Raw genomic sequence first — 17,963 nt, forward strand, 5'->3', positions numbered from 1 at the left:
GAATACTCCCATAATTTGTTATATTAACTGTGTAGGAGACTTACATGAACAGAATGTACATTTATTTCTTCTCTCCTAATACAATATTCTAAGACATAAATAATTTTTCAGCAACTAGGTGAGATAAGTATGGGGTGAGGGGTAGTAAAGGGTAAAGGGGGACAAATATATGGTGACAGAAGACTATTTGACTTTGGGTGGTGGGCACGCAATGCAACATACAGATCATGTATGATAGGATTGTACATTTGAAACCTATCTGATCCTATTAACCAATGTCAGTCACCCCAATACATTTAATAAAAATTAGAAAATAAAAAGTGAGCATAGAGATCATAAATAAAATTCCCTTAACTAAAAATTTCTTTATGACATTTTATTCTGTTTATAATTTTTTAAATTCCTTCCAGGCAATAATGATTGAGGGACTGATATATTTATATAGTATGTTAATTTATAGACTATAAATGTTTATATTGCTCTTATACAACATTCAAAATGCTGAGTTTTAGAGAAAATATCAGAAACTCTTCCAGCATCCCCAAGCCACCCAAAGAATGTTTGTATAGTTCTGTGGTTATATTGCTTTTATAAAGTTTAGAAACACCAAGTGTGAATTCCCTAATTATATGGTGCTCATGGGCTGCCCCAAGAGTTCATTAAACAGTTCCAAGTCGTCTTGTGGAATCTGTGATTCCACTCAGCATGTTATTCTAAGGACAGAATTCAGAGAGACTCATAGGATTAGGCTTCAAGAAATTAAAACCAAACTCCCATAAATTAAAATGTCATGATGACACAGGGTTCTAATGAATAAAGGGGAATGAGAGATATCTCAACTAAATATTCACTGACCTAAAGAGAGAAAGTTCAAGTAAGATTCATAGAACTTGGATAAGTCAGAGATGGTATGTGAAAGGCGGTCACAGGAGTCTAAGGTTTATTGGTTTGCAGATCTTTAATTGCACATAAAAATATATCAGTAGTATCAATTCATTTTTGCTGTTCTTTTTTTCTGCTTCTTAAATTACAAGTCACCTATTTCTTAATGTAGTTTTTTGCATTGTTTGGAATTGTATAAAACTTCTGAAGTCTCTTACCTATTTTATGATAGCTAAAAAGGCAATATTTGCATTAGTGGGTATTTTCTTCAATAGAATATTACATTAAAATTTTTCTGAATAAATTATATTTTAATCTTACAACTTAATGTTTCATATTTAGAAAATAAGCTCATTATTATTAGTTGATTAATAATGATACATCATGAAGTTGCTGTGTAAAATAAAACTGTCAATGCACATAAATAACAAGAACAGTGTCTCATATTCAGTAAATACTTAATCAACACTTACTATTATTGTTGCTTTTCCAGAGTGGTCCAAATAAACCACTGGGACCAAGGAGTCATCAGAGTATCACCTTGTTTTCACTGGAATATTATTCTATTAACAAAGCTAGATTCAGTGAACCAGGGATAGATCATAAGTATAGCCAAAAACTTATGTTAATATTAATCCTTTCTAAAGTTAGTGAACAACACTGGGCAGCAGACTTCCTTGAAATAATCAGGCATCCTCTTCCAATGGTGATCTTTGTAACCTCATGATAATTTAATCAAATAATATTATAGAGACGAGAAGTTTTGATTAATTTTTAAAATACAATTTGAAAATGAAAAAAGCCCTCTAACTCTACAGAAAAACCAGGGTGAAGACTGAATATTCACTAAATAATAAATTTGAAAACCTGCTAACCAAATGTTGACCTTTCAAAAAACCAGATTGTACCATAAATCTTCATATCTATAGTTATAACACTTCAAAAGGTAAAGTTGAAAGTTTCTGTATATAGCATTATATATTTTTAATTTTATTGTTTTCATGCAACAGCCACACACACAAGTTTATTTATTTATTTTAAGATTTTATTTATTCTTTTTTTAAAGAGAGGGGGAGGGAGAAAGAAAGAGAGGGAGAGAAACATCAATGTGTGGCTGCCTCTTGTGCATGTCCAGTTGGGGACCTGGCCCACAACCCAGGCATGTGCCCTTACTGGGAATTGAATCGGTAACCCTTTGGTTTGCAGGCTGGCACTCAGGCCACTGAGCCACACCAACTAGGGCTGTTTTTTAAATTTTACATAGCTAAAACAGAGGAAGGTATAGTTCTTATGTTACTAGCTCTGAGCCAGATGCTTTATTTCTCTGACATGCAGTTGTCTAAAAACAGACATTATAATAATTTTCTTGCTTATTTCACAAAATTTTGGATACATTGAAGTAAAACTGTGTATGTGAAAAACTTCTGCAAAATACAACTTATTCTACAAATTCAATAGTATTTTTGTTTTTTTTGTCTTGAAATATTAGAATACTCATAAATCTAAGCACACTACCCACAACATGCATGTACATACATACATGAAGGAAAATGTTTGAGTTTTTCTGAAGGAGCCACCAAATTATAGCATGTGGTGTAATTATTTTCCTTCTTTGTGTCTATTTTTCTCTATACAATAACTTTAAATTTGTAGATAAAAAGGGAATTGAAATTATGAAAATTACAATAGAAGATTCTAACAGTGTACAACAAAGTATACAAGTTTGAAGATAAGGTCAAGAAAATATTACTGAGTAAAATTTAATTACTGTCTGAAATTTAATCCCATAAGAATAAGTTAGAAAAAAATAAGTGACCTTAATTATCTGGATCACTGAACCATCCTAAGAGATTTTGGAAATGTGTTACACTAGGAGCAAGGTATATCTCAAACCCAATCAAGGAAACTGGGTCATGAGAGCTATGAACTACACAGTGGTTCTGTAATTTATCTTGTATGAGGTAACAGTCACTACTTTAAAAAAAAATAGTATCTTTCTAAAACATTCTATTAATCAGGAATAAAATTATTTATGTAAATAGAAATATCTTTAAAACAAAGTTTCTTAAAAATAACTAAAACATTGCACCTATGTCAAAATGTACTGATAAGATTTCTGGGCCCATTCCTAAACCAAGAAATATATTAGAATACTCATAGGAAACATGTCTATCAAGATATCTTTATTTTAGTTTGGCTCAGGAAAGACCCTCCTCATGATTTAACAGATCATAGATCAATATATATCTTCTTTGTTCTCCTCATTAAATATTAAAGACATAAAAACATTAAGGAATATGTTCAGTAACTTCAGGCAACTGAATGAACTTCTCTTTTACACTCCAGGTCAATGACTCTCAAACATTAATGTATGTAAGAACAGCCTGAAGAGCTTCTAATAAATGTATATTTCCAGACCACTAGTAGAATCTAGGTTTTCAGATTTTCAAACTTGCCTCTCTTGATCATTATATTTTTGTCATTTCTGTGAGAGCTGGAAAAGTCAAGCATCTGGATCTGAAGAGCTATAATCTAGACCAGCTGGAGATTCTTGAGTGAATCACCAATGAACAAACGAAACACCCACTACAAGGTCCCCTTGAGAACCCAGGTAACCTTTCTCTCCATGCCGTCACTACCCTGAGCAACCTTGTTTAATATTGCACATCCTCAATGGCTCAGAAATCTATAAGGTAAATTAATTCATAAATAACATGGAAATTTGTTCTAATATATATGTTATAGAAAAGTTTCTAAAGAAGTGCTGCTAAGAACCCTGGCTGGTGTGGCTCAGTGGATTGAGCGTTGGCCTCCAAACCAAGTGTCACTGGTTCGATTTCCGGTCAGGGCACATAACTAGGTTGCACATCAGGTCCCCAGTTGGGGACGTGAGTGAGAGGCAATCACACTGTGACGTTTCTCTCCCTCTCTTTCTCCTTTCCCCTCTCTCTAAAAGTAAATAAATAAACAAACAAACAAATAGATAAGTTATTAAAAAAAGAAGTGCTGCTAAGGAATAAAAATGTTTTAAGCAAATAATTTCAATGACTACTCTCTGCACAGTTGACATTTTTTACACAGCGCATGCCAATGTTTAATGAGATAGGAATAACAGAATGGGAAACTAATAGAGAGGAAGCAAAATGATTTACAGGGTCTTTAAAAGATTTTATTCATAGTTAGAATTTCCTCTCAAGTTTCAAGTTGAGTGCCTCAAGATTTTATAACACAAAACAGGATAAAAGACCTATTTCTTTAGTCATAGTTCCTTGCTTCAATAAGATTGCCTGTGCTTTGGAACCTTAATCAAATAGTCAAGGTACAACTTCTGACTTCTGTTTCCCTAAGAGAAATTGTTTGTTATAGTTATGTCTAGTTACGCTGGCTGCTTACCTTCTAAGGGATATGGAAAATAAAAAGATCCAGGGAAGAGTCACACCTGGTCCCATATTCATGTATGGAGGTAACTGAAAGGTAACTTCTGCTTTTAACCCTTAGGACTTCTCTGCTTACTACATTGTGGGGTGTATGTGGAAACCTACTCAATCATTCTAAGACACATGCTTAAGACGTTTATCACCACGTATGATATACACATCCCTTAGCAAGCAGCAAGTATCCAAGTGAGCTCTCCACCAAATGCTCTGCAGGTGGCATTGCACAACCGCAGGGGGTGCTGTTCATACAGGCAATGATATAAACGGAGCTTTTTGAAATAGCGCAACTGGCAGCCCTGATCTAAGGTAGGAGTTCCTTTAGCTTATGTTTTGTCTTGGAGAGATCAGAGAATATTCCATGATGATGATGGTGATGATGATGAAATTGACAATAATGGCCAAAATTTGTGAATACCTATAGTATACTGATTATCCACATTATAAGGAAAGAAGAACAAGATTTGACTGATTAAATGTCAAAGAATTTGAGAGACCTATGCTAGTAACCACTATTTTCCTCTATGCAGAGGGTATATGGAATGGGGTGAAATTATTAGAAAATGACAGTTTTGTTGATTTCCACCCCCCAAAAAAAGGGCAGTGGAATTATGCATAGTAAAATATACAAGTAAATATTGTAATCTAATTGAGTACTAATATTTTCACCTGGAATTTTTTTAAATTTTCTATTTGCAAATTTATAGCACAATCAGAATAAAACTACAAGGAAGAAAAGTTTTCCTCTTGTAGATTTTGAAGATTTTAATGTATTTACTCATAAATGATTGTTTCTTGGAAGACTTAAACAAATTCAAATCAAAGTACTAAAATTGGTACAACAGTTTTGTAAATAATGCTCCAACCATAAAGCCTTTCAAATCATGACAAGCTAAATTAATTACAATGAATGCAATCATTTGTAAACACAATTGTTATACAGTCTTGGTCGATCCTGTAGCAAAAGTAGTTTCTTCATTGGGTGAAACAGAAGCCACTAAGATGATTTCAACCTAATAGTCACAATCTAGAAAGCTATACAAGATTGTTTCCAACCTAGTAAAACATAATCATCTGTTTCTGATTTTTCATTCCCCACCCCCACTTTTCATCTGTGAAATGCTTCACGGGTTTTATATATGAAAATAACCTTTGATCTTAACCATTTTTACCTTTTAACTTCTTTTTCAAAGTACTCATTGTGTGATCTTTCCGAATACTTCCTTTGAAATGAGAAAAACAGTCAAGTATCTTTTTAAAAATCCTTTCTCCCTTCCACTTCCACTCTGGAAGTTCTATATAATGTCAGGACATTAAATAATTCATCACAAGATATCACTTTATTTAAATGTTGAGAATAATATAAAGTGGTATTACAATGAAAAATATTGGTTAGCTACCTTAATGATAGTGGTTATGAATTTCATTCCTGAAATATTATGCCTGTTTTTAGCAGAATATCATTTACCGATGCTTCCAGGCAGTTTCAAAAACTGTCTTAATATTAGATCATTGCCAAAGGCCTAGGACCTGAATAATACATTCCTACATTACTGTGCAAAATCTATCACATTTTAAGGACAATTTTTTTTCTATAAAATCTGGATCACAGTCTCTACTTCTATAGAAGAACAACTTTTCCAAGTGCTATTCTAAGAGTTCTTAACAGCAAATTAACACAGAAATGCAATACAGACGAGTCTGCAACCCCCTCAGGAATGGGAGAGTCAGAGTTAGCCTTTGTATCTTTATAACATCCCAACTGATTCCAACCCCACTGAATGCAGCACCCAGTCATTTGCTGCTTTAAATATCTATACAACTAATGATAAACACTAACCTGGTGTCTTAAGAATGATAAACCAGAAATTAACGTCTAAGTTTTGCTCAGGTGCTTTGAATGTTATAGTGTGTCTACAAAACTGATATGCTGTTTTAGTCATTACACACTGAAAGAATACACAGCCTAAATGGTAGAAATGTGGCTTTGAGAAGTTGGTCTAGTTTGCTAAGCATCATAACCCTGTTTTTAATCAGTGGCTGTTGAGACCGTATCTTCGATGGGAAAGGGACTCATGAAGTATGTAGGAGTCATGAATAAGAGAGGCTTGCTTTAAACTGGAGAACAGAGTGGTGCTGAGAGGTGAGTGAGGAGTTCAGGAGGAGCAAAAGGCAAAGACTTACCTGCAATACTTTGGTTAGATTGTCAAATAGAGCTTGGCCGGCACTCACTTTGTATTTGACGCCTCTGACTGTGCCATTTTTGCTTAAAATGTTGACTCTTCTTGTACCAAACCCCTTCTCGCTGGTAGCGCTTGCCAGCACCAGCAAGTTATCCTGCTCGTTCTCATGCTCATCGCTCTCTGATCCTATGTGGCCATTGGGCTGTCCATCAGACTCGCTTAGTCCATCGATGCCGCAGATGCTGGCACATTCGGAATCCAGGGAGCCTGACGGTTGCCCATCTTCATACACCTCCTTCAGAACTCGCCCGCTGTGAGATGACGCGATCCGAAACCGGACTTTCCGGGGCCTGTCACCTTCCGGCTTCATCTCCCTTTTGAGCATGATCGCATCCACCCACACACACACTTCACATAATGCTAACTCCCCCGTTATTGCATTAGTCTGCCTGCCGTATAGTAATATCAGAACTTAATTCCAGTGACAGCAGCACTCATATGAAACTAACATGGAAAGGAAAGAAGATTCCCAAGAACTTACAGGGCATCTCTGCTATTAATAATGAATGTGTGTGTGTGCTATGGTTACCTTTAAACTAAAACCTGCAAAATGATCCCAGTCTTTAAATATTAAATAGCTATGGTGGACTCTTTAACAGGACAAGTGCAAGAAAGTGGCTTGAGATGAAGAAGAAAGTAAGTGTGGGCAAGGAAATGGAAGACTTGAACTTTGAAGCCAATAGTGAGCGTTGAAAAGGGTATTATTGACAGAAATATCTCTACAGTTCATTATCCAGAGTGGGGCCAGAGATAAAACATAGAATCAGATGTATAGTATCAGCGATGTCGGTCTTCTCACAGTGCTTATTTCTTCTGTATTTCACTCTCCACGAGCACTCTTTAAAAAGGGCAGTGAACATGCTACCTTCCTGCATAGAGCTATAAGTACTAGTTCTTAAACCATCAATTAGACTTCATCTACAATGAGTTTTCAAGCTACATCTTCATACACAATTGTTCTTTTAAAGAATAACTTTTTAACAGACTGTGAAAAGAGAGAGAACTTTTGCTTTGTTACTGTCCCACTTCGGCCAGTAGAAAACATTGTTCTCTTGGACAGAGGGAAAGTTTTGGAAGGGAAACACATGGAACAATAAAGGAAGAAAGGAAAATCCTCCAGGCCAGCCAAATCAGCCAAAGCAATCCAGCTGAACAGCATTGATAAATATCATATCCAAATCACCCATGCATAGAGAAAGGTCCTCCTTACGCTGTGCTCGGTGTATTTTCTGTCCCCTTGGCAGGCCCCTGAAGAACCTCTTAAGATAGACAGCCATGCTGAAACTTACACTGCAGTGAGTGCCCCAGCCTGTCTGCCCCTCCAGAGGGAACGCAAGCAGCTGGCCCTCACACTCCACCTCAAGTTTTTAAATGTCTACAGTTTTATCTGATTATGAACTTAATTTATAGTAATTTTAGAAAATCCAGAAAGTAATAGCACAAAGTTGAAAATGGAAGTCACTAACAATCTCATAGGAGATGCTCATAATTTTTTGAACTGCTTCCAGTGTGTTTGAATACGGGATACAATGGCCACAAAACTACACTGCCCAGCCACTCGCATTTAAGAGAAGAGGGAACAGTGCCTAGCTTTTACTGATGGCCTGTGGACAAAAGAGATGCATCCTTTGTGAACCAAGGAAATTAGACCCCAGCAGTCTTGAAGCCATACACTGAGCTTGCTGGAATCACAGAGAAATTCACAGCTGCCACCACCCTGCTTTGGACTGTGTCATCAGAAAAAATGAGACCTTTTGCTGTTAAGCAATGAAGATTGCAATTAAAGGGTTGTTAGAGAAGCTATTATTACTGAATCTAAGTGTTCTTGTATGCAAAATCAGATTGCATTTATGTAGTATCCTATTGTTTTCATTCAGCATTACAGAGTGAGTAATTTCTTATATTTTTATTTCTGAAAAACATGAATATAAGATGTGTATTAAAAGTCCTTCTAATAGTGGCACCATATTTTATTTTACTTTTTTCTGAGTAGCTAGATGCTTAAATTATTTAAAATATGAATTAAAATAATACTGTACTGAATATTCTTGCTCAAAAATTAGTGTACATATATCTAAAATGTTATTTAGCATAAATTCTTTTAGGTGAAAATTGATGTGGTAAGAATGTTTTTAATGTAAAGCTTTTCATACAAACTGCTAATTACTTATAAGAGAAGTTGTATAATTTACTTCTAGTAAATTCTACTAGTGTATGAGTTCCTATTTTACTTCATGCACTCTTGCCAATACCAACATTGGATATTACCAGCTGTCAATCAATTTTATTTTTCCAAGTCAGAAAGCAGTATTTCATTGGTGTTATAGATTCCCAACTTTAAACACTACTGTTGACTTTCATTCTGAATATTTTCTTCTTATAAAACTCTCACTGAAGAGAAAATAGAGAAAAATGAGAATCTCTATCTCATGGATAATCAGATTGGGAATCTAACATTAGAGAATTCTATATAATGACAAAAAAGGGGGCAGAAGGAGAAAACGAGGAGAGAGAGATGGTGAGAGAGATAGAGAGAGCTGTGTCAAATATACCTAAGTGACAATATAAAGTAGTTTTAACTCAGAAAAATAAGAGAGTTTATAATCAAAGTATGTAACATGGGAATTTAAGTGAGGAAATACTTATTGGGGCAGAAGAAAAATACTGATACAATTTTATGTCTAAATGTCCAAAGATTTCAGAATATACAGTGCTGAATAGGTAGGGCATGAATATTACCCTAATAAAGAAAAAAGTAAAAATTATGTGTTTGTCCCAATTATTTATTTTGTCTTGAGATCCCCACTTAATTTGCCCCAGCTTCACCTTTCTATGCTTTTGAGTTGGAAACTGTGTTCTGTAGCATGATCAAGATTTGGGGGGCAAGGGACCCTAGTTCAAATTCCAGCATACCTTAGTAAGACTGTTCTTCCCACCACCTAAATTTTCAATTTCCATTAATAGAACAATAATGGCAATATCTTCCTCAAGGAGTTGTGCTTGCAAAGTATCTAGAACACATCACTCAATGTGTCTGTACTGATGTGTATATATACAATGTGTTCTTTGGATAAAAAGAACTAATTTATCTTAGTCTGACTAAGGTAAGATAATAGCTATACAAGCAAAGTCAATAAATATATTTGAAGGATAGAGAGAACTCATTAGAATTACTGGAACACCTGTGATATTTTAAATCAAGTGATATGTTAAAATATGTAGTTTATATATGTACAAATACACATGCATGTATACACATATAAAATATTTTATATTATATTTCAAAATAACGAGACTAGTTAAGAGTCATCCCTCTTTCAAGCATGAAGTAAAAGTCCAGTAGACTGGAAACCAGCCTGTCACGAGTACAAGGAAGTGTCTACTAGTTTAAGATGTGCCTTGATGTAATATGCCCTAGATAATTATAACTCACACAATTATCTTAATCTAAAATAAATAAAATTTAAGCTTTTCTTTACCATGGATAAATCTTTGCAATGCTTCTTTCATTCAGGCAATGAGTATTCCACAAGTATCCATTGAGTGCCCCCATGGATAAGACATTGCAAGATACATGGTAAATATAAAGATACATAAAATTATGCCTATGTCTACCACTGCTGACCTGTGCTTAAACAAAATACAAGAGTTCAACACAGTGTACTTTATATAAAATCTCTCTTCCTTGAAATTAGCAAATTACTAGTCATCTCCAACATAAGACATCAACACTATTCTCAGCACTCTTCACCCTCACTTTGTTTACAATGTGTTCCCAACTGCTTGATGTCCACATAGCAACTTGTAACTACTCTGTCTGCCACCTTTTCCTAGTATCAGTTTGTTATTTCCTAAGTGTTAATCTCTTTGCCAAGTTAGCATCCTCCCTCAGCAAGAATTTCCTTCTCTTCCTTCCAATGTATTCTTAGCATCATTCATTCACTTACCAATATTTATTGAGCACCTACTAAATATGAGAGAGCTGATGGAGCTATACAGGTGAAAATAAAAGCCATGTTCATGTCCCCTGCCTTTAGTGGTAGATAACATACAATCAGTAAATTATGAGATAGTAAAATTTTAACAAGTGATATAGCAAGAAAAAGAATGGATAGAGTGGAAATGATAAAAAGAGAGCCCACTTTGGAGGAAATAACCACAGTAAGCCTCTCTTAAAATGAGACATTAAATTAAAGTTTATCAAAATTAAAGGAAATTGATTATATAAAGATTCATGCTGAACTGGAGTAGTAGGAGATAGTTCCTTAGCTGCAGTGGCATGTGCAAAGGTCCTGAGGCAGAAAATCAGCAGGTTTGTTATAAGAACTAAAAAAAAAAAAAATAAGGTAGAGTGGCTGAAGACAAGTCTGACTTCCAACCTACAAAGTTCTTCTCAAGAAAAGGTAAGACTGGTAAGACCCTTCCTGCTTAACCTAATCCTCAACTTATGCAACCTCCTCAAAATATGAAACCCAATACTTGTAAACTATTTCTACGTTACCAACATAGAAACATTCCAAATATTCATAGGGCATCATTTTTTAAAACAGTAAGTTGATAAATTCTAGAATCTATACAGAGAGTAGAATGTTGGAGTAACCAAACTAGAACTACTTTGGAAAATACTATTAATGATCATTCAGAGGGGAAAAAAATACCCCTTGTTCAACTCCCAGTAGAAATGGTAACCTAGCAGCTAGATCTAGACTTGGATATTTCTTATTGCTGTTATTATTTTAGTCATAAATATTTAATTATTCTCTTATTTGTTGTAAAATAATGACATCAAAAGATAATTATTCTTTCACTCATCCTGTCTCCAAATATTGCAGTTCATACTATCTTATGTGTGGTTATCATTGCATGATGAGAAACAATTTTGATCATATTTCTGGCTTTGCAGCATAATTTTTTAAATCCCTTGAATCATAGTAAACATTTGCAAGGTGCTTCAGTTTTCTGTTGAAGTTATCACATTCACTGTTTTGTGTCTTTTGGTCTTGAAAGCACTAAAAATTGATTCCTGAAAGTGAAGCAGAAACTCTGCCAATCATTGGCAAAGTAATTGTCTTCTCTCCTGCAACACTTATCATTGGAAAAGCAATAAGCCATGATTCACTCCTTAGTGATGTTCTAAGAACTTCTGTTTGGATGGAGACAGACTATCAATTTTTACTTTTTTAACTACATTAATGATTAAGTGGGGGAGGGGCAGTAACCACTGGTGAATTAGAGAAAAAAAATAAGCTATCTTTGAAACTTTTCAGAATATAAAATATTGACTGTTTCTTAACCAACATGAATCCACTAATCAAAATTCACAGCTTAATAATTACTTTTAAATGCTGAGAACTTCTAATCAGAAAAGAAAGTGGGTACATTAAGGAAAGTTTCTTTAAGATCAGGACTATTGTTTTATTAATAACATAAAAGATGGATGACTTGTTAGTTTATAGATTAGGAGTTAAGAATGGGGACTGTGGGTACACACAATACTGGATTTGAATATGGGTCAGCCATCCTCCGACTTTGAACCTTGGTTTCCTCATCTGTCAAATAATAGATCCTATTTCACATAGTGTTTGGAAAGATTAAATAGAAGGATGTACACAAAATGCTTAGCACACTGCTCGACAAACAGTAACTACAAATTCTTATAGATTATGTAAACTAGCTAAATATACATACTCTTTGGAGGACAGTGAGAAGAAAGAAACCAGAAAAGCGTAGTTAACTGATGGGGAATAAAGACCACCCATTCTGGTCCTGGTCTGATTCTAGGGCTCCAAGGCTAAAGCAGTCTGTCATCACTTAGACCCTGGAGAAGGACTCCAGTTTCCAGCAGCCTTGTTCCCGTTGCACATCCATCTCGGAACTGCGAGTTTACTGCATATGAAGGGCAGTGCTGGGGGCAGAGGGTTTCAGTGTGGCCTACACCCCGACACTATGGATCCCAAGTGGGCACAGCTCTCTCAGACTCCTGGGGCTGCTCCGCTGTGGGATCAACACATGCCTAGCCTTTCTCATTTGCCATTATACCTAAACTCTCTAAAATTAACACAAAGAAGATAAATTAAAAGTCCACAGAGAAACAGCTTCCCAAAATAAATTTTACAGTTCAATTTTCATCTTTGATTTCCCTACCGCATCTTGTAAAGCGTTTTGCAGTTAAACAATGTGCAGAGAAATATTCATTGAATTAAAATTAGCTATGTTAGATTTTAATGTCAGAACACACTGACCTCACATTTAGGAGAGAAGTAAATAACAAGAATATGATTGCTTCCATCTCTTTTTGTCCTGCTTTTAGTCCATATGCAAGATAAGAATAATGTTACTAACTTTCTGGGCAAGATATCTGAGTCATACAATGCTATTGATGTCATTAAAAGACCATCTACACAATATAAGGAACTGTTGAATGCTGGACAGCAAATAATATACTCTACCTATAGAATTCAAGTCCCAGAAGAAATAAAAGAATAATAAATAAAGTTTACCTATTTAGGTGTTCAAAATTTGACTTGACTGCCCTCAACTTACAAAAGCCAAATGTCTCAAACATTCAGTCCACTCAGCACTAAAAGCTATAAGCTTAAACTTGATTCTCAAGCATGAAACAAGGACTTTGCTATTTCCTCTTGAATAATGAGTTTCCTGTGTCAGAATGAAAAAGATCATTTTTATATCCTTCTTCAATCAGATTCTCACTATGTATAGAATACTTACAAATATGTCTTACAGTAAAAAACAAAAATAACTGCATTATTACTCCATATGGATTTGATATCTTTTAATTCCTAAGAAAAGTTAATCAATGAATGGAATTATGCCTACTCTTATCCTATACATGGGAAGTTCACTTCTTAAAATTCTGCTCGGAACCACACTAAATGCAAATCCAACTGCTCTGGGATGAAGAAAAGGTCAAACAGTCTGAACGAACACGACACTCAAGAATAACGATTAATGAATAAATCATCAAAAATACTAAATCAGACCCAGAGATACTCAAGATATCTACTAAATTTCAAAAAGACCAGTGTTTATCCTTGAGGTTTTTCCAGAATCAGAAGAGAAACAAGAGAACAGGGAAGCAGTCTTAGAAACATCAGCCTAGGAAAGCAAGTGCAGTTCTCCAAATCAGCAGTAGAATGGAATGTCAGTGCTTAACATGGTAGCTTGGGAGTGTAAATCCCTAGTGTCAATTTATTTTTCCATTGCGAGAAGGTTCTTATAGAAAGTGTAAAAAGATCCTTCAGAATTTCAAATCCACTGAGATAAAATGGCAATGTCTCAGAAACTTTCCTGCTGATAAATTTTTCTTATTCATTTTAAATTGATAAAAAAGAAGAATGTCAAGAGAAACATACAAGGCTAACTGAAAATATATATTTTAAAGAAATGGGAAAAAAAGGAGACAGACTTCCTGTCTCATTCTCACGGTTGAACTTTTTTAAATCACTGGAAGTTTAAAACATTATGTTTTATCAATAAGTGCCATAAGTTTAAAACGAATGGGCACTGCCACTTTAAAGTATCACAAATTATCATTCATAAGTGTGTTGTGTGTTTTTTTCCAAGAGCATGATGATAGAATGGACCCCTGGGAAATTCTAATTCTATTATTCTATCGTTGTTGCCAAGGTAACAGAGAACTGTTGATTCTAGTGTCTGAGATGAAGGTTAAAGCTGGCAAGAAAAGGAAAAAGAGGGATCCCGCCAGACAGCAAAAAAACCTTGTGTTCATTGAGAGATTTAGAGGTGTTTCATTTTTCTGGTGGAATTGTAGTTTTACAAATAAATTACGAAGTTTTTTAAGAGCACTTGAGTGGTGCCCAGGAGAAGCCGAAGTTCCATTAAAGAGAAAACATGGTGGAATAGTAATTATAAGCTCTGTGCCTGAAAAAAGCACATCACCCCAGAAGCTTGGTCACCTCTCTCAAAGCCAATTACACGCTGCAGAAAGTGATTCCGCAGATATATACTATTTTGCATCATCTTTTGCAAAATGAGTTAATTACAGTTTCCAAAGCTTTTGGAACTCTATGTAATAAGAGCAATTTGGCTTTGATAAGCTTTGTTGACAAATAGAATATTTTTCCCCAAATGAACATATAAGTCATATTAGAAACTAAATAAAAATTCATTAATCACTTATTTTGACTACTCACCATTAGAAGATTTGCAGAAAAGATATTTGAGATAATCCTTGTTTTTAAGGAGTTTATCATCCTTTTGAGGGAAACAAACTGTGATAGAAATTAAATTCATTACAGCTGAGGTACAATATTATATTAGTTTCAGGTGTACACCCACTGAATAAATATTATATTGCTTACTAAGTCATTATCCAAATAAATCTTGTACCCACCTGGCACCATACATAGTTATGAGAATATTATACTTTGTACTTTACATCCCCATGACTATTCTGTAACAACCTAGTTGTACTTTTTAATCCCTTCACCTTTGTTACCCAACCTCCAGCCCCCCTCCCATTTGGCAACCATCAAAATGTTCTCTGTACCTAGAATCTGGGAGTCTCTTAGAAGGTGCTATAAACTCCAGGGGTGAATCTTGCTGCTTTGAGACCCTGGGAATAAAATGAGATGAGAATTGAGGAGAATAGCTTTGTCCCTTCTTCTACCTAAAAACTCCTACATCTCTGACACCCTGGAGAGTGACAGTGACTGGGAGCATTAGAAGACAACCTTCTTGGCGTGAACATTGTGGCTTCACCAGGATCAGGGAGCAGTTGACATATGCAAGGCCACTTAAGGGGGGATGTGTACTGATAAGTACGAGCAGAAAGGGGAAGGCATACTACGTGGGGCTGTGCAGTTTTCCACGTAAGACTCACTGAACCTGCTTTTCCTGAAATAATTCTGGAGGCTTTAGAGCTGGGGAGCCTGAGATCCAGCTATCCATCAGTTGAAGGCTCAGAGTCACAGTAATGTAGGGATCATTCATTCCCTCTGGCTGTAGAAGCCTACAACATATATTCGCCAGTGAATAAACGTGAAAGATTCAACCTGAATGCAGTTCAGGTAGTTTAAAAAGGGATATGGGGACCTTCGCACTTTTGAGTACTTACTACCATAGTTCACAAAATCTAACACATGTTTTTTGACACTCTAACCTCTGAAACTGGTGTGCAGATCACTCAGTGAGAGTCATGGCATAGCTGTCGTCACTTGCGCGTTGGCACTTGCAGACTGGTGCCACTGGCTTAGGAGAAAATCAGAGACAATAGCAAAGCTCATATTTAAATAGTACCTGTATAAATGACTCATGGACATGGACAACGGGGAGGGATATGATTGCCGGAGAGGGAGTGGGTTGGGTGGGGGAGAGAAATTGGGGGAAAAGGGGACAACCGTAATTGAAAAACCAAAAATAAAAAAAAATAAAATTAAATAAAAAACAGTGCTGCATCATCAATGCGCCTGATTGCAGGAGGCACCAACTGCATTGTGTGAAAGAGCACACATCAATGACACTGAGTGGGAAATGATTCCCAAGGATAAACTCTGCATGTGAACACATTTATCCTAATCAATTTATTTTACATTTATTTGCCTTTTTATGTACATTTGAGTGATGTATAAGAGCAAGTTATATGTAAATGCATCTAAAAGAGCTTTTCCTATATGTTTAAAGTAAAAAGTTCAAGTGACAATGAAGTATAATGTCATGGTTTAAATTAGCAGGACTTCTTCTTCCATTCTCAACGTTTCATAAAATAAGGGGTCCATTCTATCATCATGCTTCTTCCAGCTGATATCATCTTAGATTCAATGAAATGTGGGCATATGCCACAATATACTATATACATGTAACCTTTAATCTTTATTTAAAACTGTGCAATGCCCATAAAGGCCTTCATCACCAGAAAGGATGCAATTTTACTAACAATCTGTCAGAAAAAATACTGGGATCCAGAGGACAAGCCTTCCATTTATCTGCTCTCTCCATTGGGTCACCTTTCTATCCAATAAAGTCAGCCTCAGAGGGGCTTCAAGCCTTCCTTCTCCCCACTTCCATTTTCCCCATTGTCCTTTTCTTTCTTTTCTTCCATGCTCTACTCTCCCAGGGCCCCAGCACCCTGTTTATTTGTCCCTCTGTAGGTAACAGCCACTGAATCAGGCTCTTCTCATCCCTCTATGGGGACAACACAGGGCTTGCAGGTATTTCAGAATGGAGCACCTTTGAAACCATAGAGATGTTTCACCCACATTGATCACATCTCACAGCATAAATGCAAGGTGTTGATGCTGGCATGATTGGTAGGGGCGGGGGATCCAGCAGGATGAGGATGGGAGGGAATGGACTGGGTGAAGCAGAGAACACTGCCTGCTACCTTATTTAATCTTACAACATTTCTGAGAATAGGAGATTATAAAAACCCATTTTACAGGTAGGAAAGTTGAGACTAAATGGTGAGTCACAGACTAACTCTAACATGGACTAATAGAATGAGTAGGTAGGTAGCATATTAGCTGTGACTTACTTTGGGGGAAAATAATCTTTTATTTAATTACAATAGTAATAAGCAAAGTATTAATAATGACTCTTCATATATGTTTACAAATGTTTATTAATGAAGAATTTATGACGGCTTAGTTACAGAGAGTCTAGCCTGATTTAAAATAAAGTAGTTATTTATCATTATTTTATCTTATATTTACCCAATTCTTATAGGAAGTAGAAGGCTAAAGAATGCATACCATATAGCAACACAAATTTAAAACAATTAGAAATAAGGAGGCATAAGAAAATAAAAGGAGGTAAATATTAATATGTTCAATCCACAGATTTAAGAAAGTGAGACACAGTGACATAAAATTATTCCTAGTCCATTGTTAATCCTCATTCAATGCCTTATATAAATGAAACATTTGAGTTAAAGTGGAATGCCAGTAACCTTTCAGGAAGTCAGAAAACCAATACCCATCTTTATACTTTCACTTTTCCCCTTAGAAACCCAATTCTTTAATTTTCCAGCCCATTCATTTATTCAGCAAATACTTTTTAGTACTTCTCATACTGTGTGTGTGTGTGTGTGTGTGTGTGTGTGTGTGTGTGCGTGCGCACACAATGCGAATCCTCACTCATATAAAAAGTGGCCTGCTGTTTTCTCTTCAAGTCATCATCTAGTTCAAATACCAACAAAGAACAATTTGAACACAAATAATTTAACCTCCAAAAGTTCCCAGGTAATCCTTTGTGTTTAAAATGGTCTTATCCTAAAAGTAGTGTTATCTGTGGAAAAGAATTCTCTTTGTTCCAAGTGAGTACACACAAAAAAATGAGACCTTTCCTAGTGTATAGTCTGCCTTGAGCTCCCTTGTTAAGGACTATATTCATCCTTCATAACTAACTTCAATTTTTCTGTCCTGAT

At 35.5% G+C, this 17,963-nt stretch overlaps 1 protein-coding gene across 1 annotated transcript in view; it reads right to left on the bottom strand.

The window, feature by feature from the left end:
- Positions 1–6,884, bottom strand: part of GRXCR1 (glutaredoxin and cysteine rich domain containing 1) — a 97,242-nt gene extending 90,358 nt beyond the window's left edge. The window contains exon 1 of the mRNA XM_090268181.1: positions 6,501–6,884. Within this exon, the coding sequence (XP_090124307.1) occupies positions 6,501–6,884 (384 nt within the window). The remainder of the gene's footprint in view (positions 1–6,500) is intronic.
- Positions 6,885–17,963: the final 11,079 nt, after the last annotated feature.

Source organism: Furipterus horrens, unplaced genomic scaffold, assembly GCF_987537825.1.
Source record: "Furipterus horrens unplaced genomic scaffold, mFurHor1.1.pri manual_scaffold_2, whole genome shotgun sequence".
Lineage (NCBI taxonomy): Eukaryota > Metazoa > Chordata > Mammalia > Chiroptera > Furipteridae > Furipterus > Furipterus horrens.